The sequence below is a fragment of the Ovis canadensis genome, chromosome 4, assembly GCF_042477335.2.
Source record: "Ovis canadensis isolate MfBH-ARS-UI-01 breed Bighorn chromosome 4, ARS-UI_OviCan_v2, whole genome shotgun sequence".
Classification (NCBI taxonomy): domain Eukaryota; kingdom Metazoa; phylum Chordata; class Mammalia; order Artiodactyla; family Bovidae; genus Ovis; species Ovis canadensis.
The window spans coordinates 117269078-117286964 of record NC_091248.1 but is presented as its reverse complement, the minus strand read 5'-3'; the positions used below and the strand labels follow the sequence as shown (position 1 = coordinate 117286964).

The following is a 17887-nucleotide window of genomic DNA, read 5'->3' as shown; positions in this document are numbered from 1 at the left end:
ATCACCCTGACCTCTGCCTTCATTACATGCATCCTCCCTGTGTGTGGTGTGCGTGTGTCTGTATTGAAAATCTCCTTTTTGCATAAGGACACATCAAATTAGAGACCCAGTTGAAGTCTGTTCCAGGGTAGCCTTATCTTAATTCGTTACAATTGCAATGACCCTATTTCCGAATAAGTTCACATTCCAAAGTCCTGGGGGTTACAATTCCAACATGAGTTTTGGGGGACACATGGAATACTCAGCCCATAATAATCTCTCTCAATAGCTTGCTTCATTTTGACCTGGTAATAGGAATCTCCCAGATAAAAAGATCTCCTTCAAGATGCAAAGAACAAGACAAATATTTCAACAAAGAGGTCAATAAATCATCACTGTGGAAATAAACAAAGACCACCCAACTAAGAACAAGAAAATACTATTTATTCTGGGAGTCAGCCACCATCATTTATGTTTGGTAGAGACTCAGATGTGGGCAGGGGCGTGGGAAGGGGCGTGGGAAGGCTTGATGGTGAAAGGAGGGAGGCTTCAGATAGTCAGGTGTGCTCCCCAAGAGGCTGTAGGCCTGCGATGACTGCTGATGGACTGAGGAGGAGTGGGGCATTCTGTATGACTGGTCAGGGGGCAGATATTTGGCTTTCTGTGCTTGATCTTAAACTATCTGAAGCTGTCCGTTATTAACCAAACCCTGACTGTCTGAGCCAGTTGCTGTGGAGGTGGTTTGATTTCCTGGATTAGTTGCTGAGGCTAGTGGGTTGGCTTCCTGGACTGGTTACTGTAGATTGTAGGGTTGAAGTTCTGTTTTTATATATGATCTGGCCCTTGTCCATTTGTATGTTGAATCTCTTATCACAGAATCAGCTTTTGGGGTAGGTCTGCCAGGTACTTGTTTCCACAAATGACTTAATTATGTATAGTTATAAACTTAAGAAAACAGTAATTTAAAATTTTCCCGACCTTGAAACCTCAAATTTCCCCAAGAGCCTCTTTCTTTGTCTTCATAGCTCTCTCGCTTCACTGTGGTGGTTTGCACAGGCCACGCTCCTGGGTCTCCTCTGATGCACTAACTCATCAGATGTTTATGGAGTTTTTGCTGTGCACCCGGCTCTGGGCCAGTGGAAGGAATCAGAGGTGAAAGACAGTTTCTGCCTTCAGAGAGACCAGTGAGAGAGGCAGGCAGGTAGATACTATCATCCACAGTGCTCAGTTGTCCAAGATAAATAGAGCCAGACACTAAGAGGGTGAAGACAGATTTTAATAAGAACTACTGCAACAGAGAAGAGAGTCTAGGATAAAACTGTACAGATGTGACTGGGAGTTTTATGGGGAAATGAGGGAGCAGAGGTGGGTGAGAGGGGTCAGTAGAGTCAGGGAATTGAGAAATTATAGAGTTGGTGAGTGTGAATGCTGATCAGGTCAGCTCTGCTTGCTCTCTGGCAGTCATTGAAGCCAGGGTTCTGTCCCCCCAACAGAGACCAGGGAGGCGGGGGACAGAGGCCCTATCCTTCCTGATGATTAAATTTTAAAGGAATGGCTTTCAGGTTTTGAAGTGTAGGAGATACAGATGGATGGATGGATAGACAGCATCAATATAGAGACATCTCAATAGAGATATTGATCTAGATAGAGACATTTAGAAGGGACAGAGGAAGAATTCACAACTAAGCCCTTTTTAATAAATGCTCTAAGTATGGTCAGGGCCTCTTGTCAGGCACTGGCTGGAAGAAACAGCAGGTTCTCTGGCAGCCTTGAGCTTTCTCAGACAGGCACTTTAAAGGGGGCTATGCATTGGAGAAGGAAATGGCAACCTGCTCCAGTGTTCTCGACTGGAGAATCCCAGGGACGGTGGAGCCTCATGGGCTGCCGTCTATGGGGTCACATAGAGTCGGACACAACTGAAGTGACTTAGCAGCAGCAGCAGCAGGGCCATCCTAGGGATGCAATCTTGAGCTGTTAGAAACTAGGTTAGTGTTTGATCAAGTCTTTGATATGGGGGGATGCGTTGGATAAAGTTATTTATGTCGAGAGTCTGTAGTTTGTATAGACCAAGTTGAGGCCTAGTTGAGAAGAAGGCTCAAAGAAGTTTGGTCAAGGAGAGAGTGTGTGTGTGTGTGTTTAATTTTTATTTTGACTGTGCTGAGTCTTCGTTGCTGCATTCAGGTTTTGTCTAATTGCGGAAAGCTACTCTTCATTGCAGTGCATGGGCTTTTAATTGCAGTGGTTTCTCTTGTTGCAGAGCCCAGGCTTTGGAGTGTGCGTGAGCTCAGTAGTTGCAGTTCGAAGGCTTAGTTGCCCCGGGTCATGTGGAATCTTACTGGAGCAGGCATCGAACCTATGTCCCCTGCACTGGCAGGAGGATTCTTTTTATATATGTATAATTTATTTGTTTTTAATTGGAGGATATTTCCTTTACATTCTTGTGCTGGTTTCCACTATACATCAACATGAATCAGCCATAGGTATACATATGTCCCCTCCCTCTTGAACCTCCATCCCACCCCTCGAGGTTGTCACAGAGCACCAGAGTGAGCTCCCTGCATCATACAGCGAGTCCCCACTGGCTATCTGTTTTACATATTGTAGCGTATATGTTTCAATGCTACTCTCTCAATTTGTCCGACATCCCCAGTGTCTCCTCAAGTCTGTTCTCCATGTCTTTTTGTCTCTCTATTGCTGCCCTACAAATAGATTAACCAGTACCATTTTTCTAGATTCCATATATATGCATTAATATATGATATTTGTTTTTCTCTTTGTGACTCAACTTTCTGTATGACGGACTCTAAGTTCATTCCCCTCACTAGAGTTGACTCAAATTTGTTCCTTTTTATGGCTGAGTAATATTCCACTGTATATGTGTACCGCAGCTTCTTTATTCATTCAGCTGTTGATGGACATCTAGGTTGCTTCCATGTCCTGGCTATTGTAAATAGTGCTGTGGTGAACACTGGGTTATATGTGTCTTTTAAAATTGTGGTTTTCTCAGGGTATGTGCCCAGTAGTGGGATTGCTGTGTCATATGGCAGTTTTATTCCTAGTTTTTAAAGAAATCTCCATACTGTTCTTCATAGTGGCTGTACCAATTTACATTCCCACCAACAGTGTGGGAAGGTTCCCTTTTCTCCCTTAAGGGGAGAGAAAGTCTTTGTCACAGTGCTGCCCTGGAGGTGAGCACAGGCCACTGAGGGAGGTTATACATGTGTGCATGTATATGTGTGTGTATATGTGTGTGTGTTGAGAGAGGAGAGGATAACTTGACTTGGAAGACCAATCCCGATAAACCCAATAAATCCAATCAGCAGAGGGAGAAGGGAGGGAAGAGCAAGAGCAGGTCCCAGTTTATGGGACCTGAAATGTACATAATTAGGGTGCCCTCATCACAGCAGATGGTGATTGCAGCCATGAAATTAAAAGACGCTTACTCCTTGAAAGGAAAGTTATGACCAACCTAGACAGCATATTCAAAAGCAGAGACAGTACTTTGCCAACTAAGGTCTGTCTAGTCAAGGCTATGGTTTTTCTAGTAGTCATGTATGGATGTGAGAGTTGGACTGTGAAGAAGGCTGAGCACTGAAGAATTGATGCATTTGAACTGTGGTGTTGGAGAAGACTCTTGAGAGTCCCTTGGACTGCAAAGAGATCCAACCAGTCCATTCTGAAGGAGATCAACCCTGGGATTTCTTTGGAAGGAATGATGCTAAAGCTGAAACTCCAGTATTTTGGCCACCTCATGCAACGAGTTGACTCATTGGAAAAGACTCTGATACTGGGAGGGATTGGGGGCAGGAGGAGAAGGGGACGACCGAGGATGAGATGGCTGGATGGCATCACTGACTTGATGGACATGAGTCTGAGTGAACTCCGGGAGTTGGTGATGGACAGGGAGGCCTGGTGTGCTGCGATTCATGGGGTCGCAAAGAGTCAGACACAACTGAGCGACTGAACTGAACTTCTAAAAAAAGATACAAAATAAGAAATACAAAACTAGATAGATGGTCTTGGAGAGGGGCAAACAAGAAAGAGGACCAGAAATTAAATCTTTTGTTGTTGTTCAATTGCTAAGTTGTGTTCAACTCTTTGTGACCCCATGAACTGCAGCACACCAGCCTTTCCTGTCCTTCACTATCTCCTGCAGTTTGCTCAGACTCATGCTCATTGAGTCGGTGATGCCATCCAACCATCTCATCCTCTGCCGCCCCCTTCTCCTCTTGCCCTCCATCTTTCCCAGAATCAGGGTCTTTTCCAATGAGTCAGCTCTTCACATCAGGTGGCCAAAATATTGGAGCTTCAGCTTCAGCAGTTTGATTTCCTTTAGAATTGACTGGTTTGATCTTCTTGCTGTCTAAAGGACTCTCAAAAGTCTTCTCCAGCACCATAGTTCAAAAGCATCAGTTCTTTGGTGCTCAGCCTCCATAATGGTCCAACTTTCACATCTACCCATGACTACTGGAAAAACCATAGCTTTAACTAGACGGATCTTTGTCAGCGAAATGATATCTCTGCTTTTTAATAGGCTGTCTAGGCTTGTCATAGTTTTTCTTCCGAGGAGCAAGCATCTTTTAATTTAGTGGCTGCAGTCACTGTCCACAGTGATTTTGGAGCCCAAGAAAAGAAAAAAAGTGTCACTGTTTCCACTTTTTCCCCATCTATTTGCCATGAAGTGATGGGACCAGATGCCATGATCTTAATTTTTTGAATGTTGAGTCTTAAGCCAGCTTTTTCACTGTCCTCTTTCACTCTCATCAAGAGGCTCTTTAGTTCCTCTCTGCTTTCTGCCATTAGAGTAGTGTTATCTGCATATCTGAGGTTGTTGATATTTCTCCTGGCAACCTTGATTACAGCCTGGCATTTCATATAATGTACTCTACATATGAGTTAAATTAGCAGGGTGACAAAGCTTCTGTTGGTTCATGGCAAATCTGCCTCTTGGGAAGGGTATGTTTCAGACTGTGTGAACAAGAGTGAAGGCTTGGAGGATAGAGAGAGAGCTGAAATAATTCATAACTGGGTGTGTGTGAAGGATACAGAAGAGAAAAAGCTAGAGAAGATCCTATGGGTCAGGTAGAAATATGGTGTGGGTAGTCACTGGAGGATTTTAGGCAGATGAGAGTGACTCAATTCCTTATTCATGGATTAGACAGATCATTCTGGAAAGAAGTACAGAGGATGGACTGCCTCAGGTAAGGTTGGTTGTAGACCCAGGGAGAGGCTGTCTGCACAGCCCTCCTGCCCTACACTGACGAAGACCCAGGAATGTCAGTGTATGTCCATATGTGACTTCAACACGGAAGTCAGGACTCTGACAGAAAGAAGCATTCTTCATCAAAAACATTTTTAGACTGTTATTTAAGTTTAAAAATATGCTTTCATATATTTTTGTGGAAAAGAGGCCCAAGTTACCCTAAGACTTGTTTTTTATTAATCTTGCATGGCATAGTGTTTCATTTTAAATAGAAAAATCATATATTTGGTTTATTTATCTTTGGGTATCATGCATCTAAAAAGGAATAGATTTTAAAAAGTCAGATAAATGTGCACACCTTAATGTTTAAAGATTCTATTTTTGCATAGGATAGTGATATAGAAATGCCCCAAACTGGATATGCCCTGTGTTACACAGTCTGTAGTGGTGCTGAGGACCACACTGATCCCTAAGGACGAAGTTTTTTAAATGAAAAGTATATCTACTGTGAGGCAGGTCCTGCTGGTTATCTCAGGAAATTCTTAGATGGACATTAATCCCTGGTTTTCCCTCTCAGGTGTTCCTTTTAAATTTCCTGACAAGTCTTTGCTTTTCTAGAATAAAGACACTCCATGTTGAAGGTAGATCTGAGAGTTAGCATCTGGGTCACATAACCACCAGATGATAAAACCATCTTTCTTTCCAGTCTCAAAGAAAAGAGTGATTATTTGGATCTGATCTAGCCTTCCTTCCTGGAGAAGGAAATGGCAATCCACTCCAGTACTATTGCCTGGAAAATCCCATGGACAGAGGAGCCTGGTAGGCTACAGTCCATGGGGTCGCAAAGAGTCGGACACAACTGAGCGACTTCACTTTTGCCTTCCTTTTGTGAAAGAAAAGCAAGTCACAGAATGCCTGCATTTCACTGTGACAGTGGCAGTAACTACATGTCATTCTTTTCAGTGTAGGCTAAGCGTCTACTCGTCTCAGATGCCAACTGGTGCTCTGACTCTCCCCTCTTTGAAGCAGCAAATGCAGTCTGGCCACTGAGGTCCACACGTGCATGAAAGAGATGAGAGCCCCGCTGCTCTGGTTGCAAGAGCCTCCCACCCACCCACTTACACGCAGAACCTCAAATAGCTTCCTGAGCTTTTGTAATCTGGTTTGCATACACATGTTTGGTCCAGTTCTTACATTCTCCGATTAGAAGGTTGATCCTCAGCAAGGCAGCGTGAGTCAATTCTGTTCATGTTTGCCAGAAATAAATCTTAATCTCCCTTCTTTCTTTTTTCTTTTTGAGACAGTGCTCTTTCATTATTGCACACTGATTTATTTTAAAAATATTTGCAGATATGAAAGCAAAGTTGGTTTCACACTGAATCTTTTCATCTTGAAAGAATTAAACCATCATGTATGGTGGAGACTCCTTGAATTTCTAAAAAAGTGAAGCACCACCCATGTGTACGTCCATGATGTAGCTCAGGCATTTATAGATACTTGTGTCCGTATGATCAACACTCTGAAATAATAAACCCATCCTGTTTCACTGATTAAACAACTAAGATTCTGATACGATCTGGATCTTCAGAAGAGAGCAAACTGTGCTGGGCAATCCCTTCAGTTCGAGGAAATTTATTCAGACTTTCTGAAAGAGGAGTAGGGTGGCTTTGAATCATTTGAAAATATTTCTTCCCATTTCAGAGGCCTCTCACTTTTCCTTTTTGTATTATGATTATTTAGAGTTTATCCAATCTAAACACATATTTGCTGTCGAAGGGCAAATGTGTTTTATTAGAGAGTCACTTTCTTTCTTCTGATGACCCCACCCATCTCTCCTCCTGACTCCCACTGAAAGAGTTCACAGTGATGCTGACATCTGGGCCCTAAGTGATTGTCCCTAAGCTGGCCAGAGCCAAATGGCTCCTCCAGAGGTCAGTTTGGTCAACCAGCTCCAGAAAAATGGAGGTTCTGGATGCAGAGTGATGATCAGAGATCTTGTTTAGGCCAGAAACTCATTTGTTTGTTTATTCATTCATTCATTCATTGCACAAACATTAAGAAGAGCTTTTTATACCCCCGGAGCATGAGGAAGTACAAGCTGATTGTGGAGAGGCCTGCTGTTCACAGTGGCTGTGCTCGGGGCACCACACAAGTGCCTGAAGACCACCAGCTCCTGGCCCCCAGAAGACAAGCCTAGAAGCTTGAAGGCAGAGCAAGCATTGGAGCTGGACTTTGAGGAATGGCCTTCGTTCTGGGGGTGGAGGTGGAAGGCAGCCACCCCTGCAGAGGGAAGGGCAGCAAAGAAGTGGAAGATGTTGGGATGAGGGGAGGGACAAGCTAGGGGGTGGGGGGCAGATCCTGAAGGCAGTGAGAACAAACTGAAGTATTCCTGACGTGGTGGTGGGATGGGGTAATGAGGGCCAGACCTAGGGTGCCGGCAAGGAGAATGGGCAGGCTCGACATGAGGACGTGGTGGGCAGGCTCGACATGAGGACATGCCAAAGGAAGAACAAGAGCCCAGGAAGTGTTGGACGTGGGGCTAAGGAAGCTGCCAAGGTGGCTTTCACATTTTGAAATGGCAGTGATGCCCTTGACTGAAATAAGGGATAAAACACAACCACTTGTTTTTGGTGAGAAGGTTCTGAGTTTTGTTTTGAATGGGGTGACTATAAGACTGAAGTTTATGTTTCTTGTGTATCACATACCTGGAACGCAGAAGAAAGCCATGGTCAAAATACAAGCAATTCCCCCCTCTCCACACAAAAATACAAGCAGAGGAGTCAATCAGGGAGATGTCAGATTATAAAGGACCCAAGTACATTTTGAAATTGGGTGTGTTGGCAGCACTGGTCTTGTCTTCCTTGGATCCCTGTCTCCTTTCCTTTTTAAAAGTAACTGAAGGTTATGAGGGTAACAAGGCTTTGGGACTTCCATGGTTGTCAGTGGTTAGGATGCTGAGCTTTCACTGCCAAGGTCTGGGTTTGATCCCTGGTCAGAGAACTAAGATTCCACCAGCCACCCAGTATGGCCAAAAAACAAAACAAAAAAACTCCAAACAAACAAAAAGGGGTGAACGGACTTTGAAATATTGGAAACCACATCAGCGCTCTCCCCTCCTGCTCTTACCCACAACTTGGTGATTGACATTCTTGGGCCTAGGATTCTAAGTCTCAGGCTTGCAAGTCCTTGGGCTCATCTGGAGTGAGCTTCATCAGTTTGTCCACACAGAGCAGGATGAGGGTGAGAAACAAGAGACTCCACCCAACAGCCGCCGCGATCCAGCCGTATTCATCTACTCCCGTGTGGCAACACCGGGCTGCTTGTGGGCAGAAGTCAGCGTCTGGCGGGGAAGAGAGGGCAAGAAGGACAGTGTCACCCCAGCCTCCCTTCCCCCCAGGCTATTCTCTGGTATTCATAACATTAAGACCAGTAATAACAGGATAGCACCATTTACTAAGGCACGCCCTGCACTGTGCTAAGAGCTCTACACATGTTCCCTTCTTTATTGTTCACAAAGTGGATAGGCACAGTTATTCCTCCTGTTTGGCATGCAGGAACTGAAGCTATCACCTGCCCAGGGGCACGAGATGGCAGAACTAGAACGCAAACCCATGTCTGTAGGAGTCCAAAGCCATGTTTGTAGCCTCTACATATTGCTGCCTGTTACTCTCCTTTGTTAGTGCCCAGAAGTAAGCACATGTGGTCATTCAATGGGGGCAGAATCAAGGAGCCAAACTTAGAATAAAGCAAACTTCCTATTAATTAGACACGCACCACAGTGGTTGTTTTATGAAGCACTAGGCTCCTTACCACTGCAAGTCTTCAAGTGAAAGATGAACAGAAAAATGCAACAGGTACCAGAATGAAGCTCCTGCATTGGGCAGGAATCGGAATGGCTCATGTTTAGGATGTTTCCACTCCCAAACTTCTATAAGCATTCGAAATCAGGGGGTGACTGCTGCTGTCCTGAGGATGGGCCATTAAAGCCAACTGCACCAAAGAGTGTGAGCTTACATGGGGACCATGGCCAAGACAGCTTTGTAGACGTGCCCTGCAGATGGTTCTGGGGCTGTGAACAAACCACACTGGGGTGCGAGAGGGCCAGGCAGGCGCTCAGCCACTCAATGCCAATGAACAGAAAGCAGGAGGCTCAAGAGTCCCTCCCTGTTCCGAGATGAGCCCTGGGCTAGGGCAATTGCCAGGAGAAGCTTACTGGGGCACTGCTCCAGGGTCTCAAGATTCTCTGGATGGTGGACGGTCAAGGTTGAGTTGCTGCTGCTGCTTGCTTCTGAAAGAAAAGATAAATGACAATCTCAGGCAGTGGGAAAAGCCATTCTCAGGCATGGAGTTGGCAGTTTTTGCTTGAATCAGTAGTGAGTATTATGACAGTATTATAGAAGTTCCAGTAGAGGTATGTTGAGATTTCATGCAGCAAAGTTCTGTTATAGCCTTAACTATGTCCCCCAAATGCGGTAGTGCTTTGTTATGGAAATAGGGCTTTACAAGAGGCAATTAAGGTGAAATGGTTAAGTTAGTCCAGTGTGACTGGTGTCCTTGTGAGAAGAGGAAGAGGGACCAGGGATGGGAACTCATAGGGAAAAGAGGATATGAGGACCCAGTGCAGAGTGGGGTGATCTGCAAGCAGAGGAGAGAGGCCTCGGGAGTAAACACAGCTGGTGACACAGATCTGGAGCCTCCAGATCTGTGAGAAAAGAGGCTTTTGTGGTTTCAGCCACCCAGGCTGTGGTATTTTGTTGGGCAGCAAACTCACACACTCCCCTTTTCCAACCACTTCCTATTCCCATTGAGATGCTTTATCTTTATATCTCATCACCCTTCTGTCACCAAGGGCCTCTGTTTAAGCTGCTTTCTATGCAGATTAGTACATCTAAGAAGTGGTTTTTTTTTTCCCTAGCATATACTAACACAGTCACTTAAAAATCTGCCACGTTGTTTCATAACTAGCTTCAGTTTCCTTCAAAAACTTGAACTAAACAACATCGAAGTCTGACCTTGATTCTTTATTTCTGATAATTATGATGTTAGTATTCCGAAAAAGGGTGTGAAAAACTAAACACACTACAAGCAAGTTGAGAGGTTTCTAGCATATACAGCACTTAGAATTATACAGCCCTTGATTAATAAACAAGGCACACAATGATAAAAAGGCACTTTAGCAGAAAATATCAGAGTCTGGGGAGTGGGGAGGGATTACAGAGATGAACATAAGGATCCCCAAGGGAGAGAAACCATGGGCTGTGTTCCCTCCCATCACTGAGAATAAGAAGGTAGGCAATCTGGGTCCACTGTGTCCAATATGGTGGCCACAAACCAGAGTGGCTGTTTAAGTTTATTAAAATGAAATTAAATGAAAACTTCAGCTACTTGGTCATACTGTTGCTGGTGCTAAGTCGCTTCAGTTGTGTCCAACTCTGTGCGACCCCATAGACGGCAGCCCACCACGCTCCCCTGTCCCTGGGATTCTCCAGGCAAGAACACTGGAGTGGGTTGCCATTTCCTTCTCCAATGCATGAAAGGGAAAAGTGAAAGTGAAAGTGAATTCGCTCAGTTGTGTCCGACTCTTAGCGACCCCATGGACTGTAGCCCACCAGGCTCCTCCATCCATGGGATTTTCCAGGCAAGAGTACAGGAGTGGGGTGCCATTGCCTTCTCCATACTAGCCACTTGCAAAGTGCTCAATCATGTGGCTGGTGGCTTCCATGTTAGAAAGATAGCACAGACATGGAACCTTTCCACAATCAAAAAAGTTCTGTTAGAAACAAACTCACAGACTCAGAGAACAAACTCATGGTTTCTAGGGGGCAAGGATGTGGGGGAAGGGATAGTTAGGGAGTTTGGGATCTACACGTACACACTGCTATATTTAAAATGGATGACCAATAAGGACCTACTGTGTAGCACAGGGAACTCTGCTCAGTGTCCTGTGGCAGCCTGGATGGAAGGGGAGTTTGGGGCAGGATGGATACATGTACACATATGGCCTAGTTTCTTTGCTGTCCCCCTGAAACTATTACAACATTATTAATCAGCTATACTCCAATATAAAATAAAAAGTTAAAAAAAAGTTCTGTTAGACAATGCTGATCTAGGTAGAGCAAGACCGAGAGAGCGTTTGAAAGAATCTTTCTGGAAATTGTATGGCTGCTCAATCTGCTTCTTTGGCAATGACAGAAAAAAGTTTGGAAAATCTCCAGGCCCCACTGACTCTAGGTTAGCATGTCCTTCAAAGGTACTTGCTGTCACATAGCAGAATAACTTGGGAGGAGACTTCTTGATTAGCCAAAGCCAGGAAATTTCTGCTCAGACTAATTTTACACTACCCCCTCCCCAGCCGCTCCAGTGTCCTGCTAAAATATAGTAACTAGCTTGATGCAATCTGATTGCTACTGTAAATTATTTACAGCTAAATGCCTCAGAGCTTGGTTTTTATTTGCTTTGGAAAAATTGATTCCTCCATGTTTTAATTTCCCTTGTTACCTGAATAACTTCCTTGACCCTGACTTTCATCTCCCCTCTACCTTAGTAGGGAAGTGGTCCTGGTCTGGAACTGGTATGTGGAAAAAAATCAAGTTAATGAAACACTAGTAGTAGGTTAACCCGTATAAAATCGCCATTTCTATAGGTCCAGAATTATTCAATATCAGACATTTTATATGGTTCAAATCAAATAACCTAGTATAAATTCTGAAGAACTGAAATATCACCCACCTCCCTCATAAGCAAAGCCAGCCAGGGACTTGTCCGTTTGGAGTCACTTCCAAAGTAAAGGCTACTGGAAGGATCCAGCTGTTCAGTGCAGTGAAATGGGCCAAGTGTTTGAGGCCTTCACATAAGCAAGGCACCTCCAGGGTAAACAGAAAACACTCTTACTTGGAGAGGGGTGATATTGGAAAAAGTAAAAAGAACATGCTAACCTTTGTTGAGTGTTTGAAATGAAGTGAAAGTGTTAGTCATTCAGTCAGGTCTGACTCTTTTTGACCCCGTGGACTGTAGCCCACCAGGCTTCTCTGTCTGGAATTCTCCAGGCAAGAATACTGGAGTGGGTTGCCATTCCCTCCTCCAGGGGATCTTCCCCAACCAGGCACTGAACCTGGGTCTCCTGCATTGCAGGCGGATTCTTTACTGTCTGATCCACCAGGGAAGCCCCGTTGGAGTGTTTACCACATGCTATTTTATTCAAAGGTCTTTATGTGCAGTTCCCCTACTTCATCTTTACAACAGCTCTCTACATAAGCACTGTGATTCTCTCCACATTAGATATGAGCGAACTAAAGCACAGGGAGGGTAAAGAGTTTGCTTGAGATCACACAACTAGTCAGTTGTGGAAGCTAAAGTAGAGTTGAGGCTCAGAGGCTTGAGAGCCCACCCTCTGAACCTCCCGAGGAGAGACTGTGAGGAGAGAGATGGACGCTGCTTGGCATGGGGGACCGTGAGGGTTGGCTTTGAGAGAGGGAGAATCTGCCAGGGAGCAGGGCAGGCTGTTCTGAGGAACCAGGTCAAAGCCAAAGGCAAAAGCCAGGAGCATGAGAATGGGAGCGAGGTCCCTGATGTGCAGAGCCCAGCCTGGGAGGGCGCTTCCTAACACCCCCCTCGGCCTCCCTGACAAAGTGGGGTGATAATCTAACATCTCCTGAGCCGGGTGAGATGGGGGAAGTTTTAACAGCATACGGCAGCCTTGTGTGTTGAGGTTTGGTGAAAGTTGCAAAGGATGCCCGGGGTTAAGGGACGGATGGATGTCCTTAGGTGAGAGGAGGGCATGCAAAGGGAGGATGATAGCCACAAAATACAGAATTGCAACACAATTACCCTGAGCAGGTGCCACTGAGAAACAGCAGCCCAAAGATGCCGTTTTAGGTGCACCTTCTGTCTCTGATGGGAGGGACTCGTGCTAGCTCCCATCTTGGCTTACTCTGGTCTTAGGTAAACCCGCATCCCACCCTACCCTCTCCAGCCTAATCCTTCAGATGAGAAAGCCCTGCTTCCTCTTTCCTTTGAGCAGGACCAACCCGAGCCAAGGAATCCTCCTCCTGCCTCCTTCTCTCCCCCACCCTCCCTCACTCTTCCCAGTGTGGCGAGAATAAAGCTCACGGTTCTACCTGCCAAGTAAACCGGGTGCAAGGAGAGGAAGGCCAGGCCAAGGACCAAGGAGGCCCAGGGTGCCAGGTGGAGGCGCTTCATGCTGAGGAGAGAGGCTTCTGTGTGCACTGCCCCTGCAGAGGCGAGCTGAGGGCTGCCTGCCATGCACCCCGTGTGTGTCTCGTCCTGCGGGAGCTTGGAAACAACGCTGGCAGAGGTGAATTTCTGCTCTGTGTTTGGGGGAGAGAGAGGGGGTGGAGCAAAGGGAGCTTGGCCTGTCACACCTGGCTTTCACCTCTCCAAGAGGGAAGCTGAGCTGTGTTGGCTGGGGGAGGAAGAGAGGGTAAATTTTGTGGTTCTTACTTAGCTTTCATTTTGTCCCTGCTGAGAAAAAAGAGGACAGGGGAGGCAATCTGGGCCCTGCTGGTTCCTTGAGGATGAGTTTGCTGTCTCTTTCACTTGCAACCTTACGTCCTATATTCCCTAGTCCATCCTGTCCAATACTTTCTGAGCCCCTACCCTCTTGCTAGGGGCTTCCCTGGTGGCTCAGATGGTAAAAAATCTGCCTGCAATGCAGGAGACTAGGGTTTGATCCCTGGGTCGGGAAGATCCCCCGGAGAAGGGAATGGCAACCCACTCCAGTATGCATGCCTGGAGAATCCATGGGGTCATAAAGGGTCGGACACGACTGAGCAACTATAACACACACACACACACACTCTCTTGCTAAAGTCTAGAAATGCATGTCCTCAAAGTGCCTTTTTACAAATATGCATCATTAAAGTACAGAGCAGTAGTTTAGAAAGGACCTGAGAAAGACAAAGCACTTTGCTTCTCAGCAGCCGTGGGCATCACCTGCTGCCGCATAAGGAAGATAACATTTGGGTTGGGTCTTGATGGACAACTAGGGTTTTGACAGGCAAAGAGGAGAAGGGGACATCATAAGCAAAAGGGATGGGCAAGCAAAGCCCCAGGGGTAAGAGATGCTCAGAAGTCCACTGTGGCCAAGAGGCTGAATGTCCCATGTGTCAGGCTCGGGGGCTGAATTGTCAGGAGACCAAAGGCAAGTTTTGTGAAGATTTTGAACTGAGTAGTCATTTGATTGAGGGGGCTTCCCAGGTGGTGCTAGTGGTAAAGAACCTGTCTGCCAGTGCAAGAGAGACAAAAGAGATCTGGGTTCTCAGAACTGAAAGAGACATGTGTAACCCAATGTTCATCACAGCACTGTTTACAATAGCTAGGTCACGGAAGAGACCTAGATGTCCATTGGATGATGAATGGATAAGAAAGCTGTGGTACATATACACAATGGAGTATTACTCATCCATTAAAAAGAATACATTTGAATCAGTTCTAATGAAGTAGATGAAACTGGAGCCTATTATACAGAGTGAGGTAAGTCAGAAAAAAAAAAAAAACACCAGTACAGTATATTAACGCATATATATGGAATTTAGAAAGATGGTAATGATGACCCTATATGCAAGACAGCGAAAGAGACACAGATGTAAAGAACAGACTTTCGGACTCTGGGAGAAGGTGAAGGTGGGATGATTTGAGAGAATAGCATTGAAACATGTATATTACCATATGTGAACTAGATCGCCAGTCCAGGTTCAATGCATGAGACAGGGCGCTCAGGGCTAGTGCACTGGGATGACCCTGAGGGATGGGATGGGGAGGGAGGTGGGAGAGGGGTTCAGGATGGGGAACACATGTACACCCATGGCTGATTCATGTAAATGTATGGCAAAACCACTACAATATTGTAAAGTAGTTAGCCTCCAATTAAAATAAACTAATTAATTAAAAAACAAAAAGAGATCTGGGTTCTGTCCCTGGGTCAGGAAGATCCCCTGGAGGAGGGCATGACAACCCACTCCAGTATTCTTGCCTGGAGAATCCCAAGGATAGAGAAGCCTGGTGGGTTAGAGGAGCCTAGTTGGCTATGGTCCGTAGGGTCGCAAAGAGCTGGACATGACTGAAGCGACTTAGAAGGCACACACATGCAGTTGTTTGATTGAGGCACCACCTTCAGTCCAAGGCATTCATTGAAGGCCCACCATAAATTTGAAAGGCATGATCCAAGGCATTCGAGACCCAAAGATGATTAAGATTCAATCCGTCCTCTTGATGCCTACTCACAGTGCAGCCATGAGGGCAGGCAGGAAGGAAAGAACTGGGAGGCAATGTGACAGGTCTCATTGTGGGTATCGTCCTGGGTGATGGGGATATAAGAGGGAGCAGGAAGTCTGCCTGAGAGGAGCAGGGAGAGAGTCACAGAGGAGCTGACCTTTGGGCTGGGTATTGAAGTTCGCATGTGCAGGTGAGAGTAGATGGACCTCGAGAGAAAGGAATGACACCTACATGGGAGAACTGTCTGTGTGTGCTGGCTGGCCGCCATGGTCTTGATATGGGCATTATGTTTCTATGCAAGCTTGGGTCTGGTTGAGAGAGTGAGGGATGAAATGCAGCTTGTTCCAAGCTCTGTGGCAGCGTTACAGGAAAGAGGACCCCTCCCAGGGCTCTAGAGTGGGCTCTTGTCTAACACTCAGAAATGAATTGTTTGAGGAGACGCAAGTCCTGACAAAGCAAGACACTTTATTGGAGAGGGGTTCCCAGGCAGAGAGCAGCAAGGTAAGGGAAACCCAGGAGAATGGCTCTGCCACGTGGTTCACAGTCTCGGGTTTTATGGTGATGGGGTTAGTTTCAGGGCTGACTCTGGCCAGTCATTGTGCTTGGCCTGTAGTTGACTCTGGGTCCTTCCTGGGGGGCTCAAGCAACTCTCAACCAAGATGGATTCCAGTGCTAGGGCTTCTGGGAGGTTGGCAGGGCACATCCTCTCCTCCCTCCTCTTTTTGCCTCCCCTCACTCCCGAATTCTCCCAGTTGGTTTCAGCACCTGCCTCATGTTCCTTATGAGACCTCCTGTTGTGAGATAACCATGCAAATCGTTATCATTGTGCCTGGCCAGGGCGGCTGGTTTTAATCAATGGCTCCCTACCAGGAGGACTTGTAAGCCATGGGCAAGCCCAGAATAAGGATGTCTAATTGTTATATATTGGGCTTCCCTGGTAGCTCAGCTGGTAAAGAATCCACCTGCAATGCAGGAGACTCTGGTTAGATTCCTGGGTCAGGAAGATCCCCTGGAGAAGGGATAGGCTACCCACTCCAGTGTTCTTGGGCTTCCCTGGTGGCTCAGATGGTAAAGAATCTGCCTGCAGTGCAGAGACCTGAGTTCGATTCCTGGTGAGAAGATCCCCTGGAGAAGGCACGGCAACCCACTCCAGCGTTCTTGCCTGGAGAATCCCCACAGACAGAGGAGCCTGGGGGGCTCCATGAGGTCCCAAAGAGTTGGATACAACTGAGTGACTAAGCACAGCACATTGTTATACATGAGCCTGGAAGAGACACTTTTTTTCTAATCTACCGAAAGGTACAAATTAATGGTGGCCCTCTACTCTTGGGTTTGGGAGCAGGGAGCAGAAGTGCCTTAGGAATGTTCATCTTCAGGCAGTGTACCAAAGTCCAGTTTAGACCTACCACTCATCTGACTATTCAGCAATTACCACGCAGCTGCTGTATCCAGGCCCTTGGGAGTGGGGATTAGCGGGCGGGGGTCTGATGTGGGTAAGGCCACATGGCCCCCGTCCTCAAGAAGCTCAGGGTCCAATGAGGAAGATGGATGGACAGTGACAACGCAATGAAATAAGTGTAGTGAGGAGGGTTGGGGCCTTGAGGATTCAGAAAACATTTTACAAGGGAAGTGGCACTTTGACCTGAAACTTAAGAGATGTGTAGTTTGCCAGGCACAGGAGAAGGGACCAGTGTGTGCTTGGCCTCTGAGGCATGACTGTGTGCCTCTTGTTTGGGGAGTAATTATTGTCCTCGGGGTATGGCCTGGGTCACTGTGTATCTGGTTAGACTGAGAACAGATTGTAAGCAGGTCTACATGCCAGACTGAGGAAATAGTCTATCATATATTCGGGGCACCTATAAGGAATTTGTAGACAGGGCCACCTTTGTATTTCAGAAAAAATACAGGATAAAGGGCGGGTCTGGGTTCAGAGAGATTATCCAAGAAGCTGTTGCAGAAATCCCAGACAGACAGCAAAAGACACAGACACACACACATATACATGTGTTTGTATATCCCCTTTATGAATAACAGGCTTGTCATGGTGAAGGGACTTGTATAACTCAATGAAGCTATGAGCCATGCCCTACAGGGCCACCCAAGAGGGACCGGTCACAGTGCAGAGTTCTGACAAAATGTGGTTCACTGGAGGAGGGAATGGCAAGTCACTCCAGTATTCTTGCCACGAGAACCCCATGAACAGTATGAAATGGCAAAATGATGGCACTACAAGATGAGCCCCCCAGGGAAGAGCAGAGGGCAATTACAAATAGTGCCAAAAAGAACGAAGTGGCTGGGCCAAAGCAGAAATGATGCTCAGCTGTGGATGTGTCTGGTGGTGAAAGTAAAGTCTGATGCTGTAAAGAACAGTATTGCATCGGAACCTGGAATAGTAGGTCCATGAATCAAGGTAAGTTGGACGTGGTCAAGCAGGAGATGGCAAGGGTGAACATCAACATTTTAGTAATCAGT

At 46.2% G+C, this 17887-nt stretch overlaps 2 protein-coding genes across 6 annotated transcripts in view; one reads left to right on the top strand and one right to left on the bottom strand.

The window, feature by feature from the left end:
* Window positions 1–7180: 7180 nt before the first annotated feature.
* TMEM213 (transmembrane protein 213) lies at window positions 7181–14691 on the bottom strand. Of its 4 annotated transcripts, none has more exons than XM_069586994.1 (4): window positions 13300–14691; window positions 9396–9470; window positions 8309–8522; window positions 7181–7887 (listed from the first exon to the last, which is right to left on the bottom strand). In XM_069586994.1, the coding sequence occupies exons 1-3, from the start codon at window positions 13442–13444 to the stop codon at window positions 8353–8355; spliced, it is 390 nt and encodes a 129-aa protein (XP_069443095.1). In that variant the 5' UTR covers window positions 13445–14691; the 3' UTR covers window positions 7181–7887; window positions 8309–8352. The 4 variants fall into 4 exon arrangements, with proteins under 4 accessions (XP_069443095.1, XP_069443097.1, XP_069443094.1 ...); XM_069586996.1 differs by having other exon boundaries at window positions 9396–9467; XM_069586993.1 differs by having other exon boundaries at window positions 7181–8522.
* ATP6V0A4 (ATPase H+ transporting V0 subunit a4) overlaps window positions 13189–17887 on the top strand; it is a 71484-nt gene continuing 66785 nt past the window's right edge. The window contains exon 1 of one of the 2 annotated variants that reach the window (XM_069586990.1): window positions 13189–13496. The gene's annotated coding sequence lies outside the window, so the exon portion shown is untranslated. The remainder of the gene's footprint in view (window positions 13497–17887) is intronic. The other variant, XM_069586991.1, reaches the window with a different exon arrangement.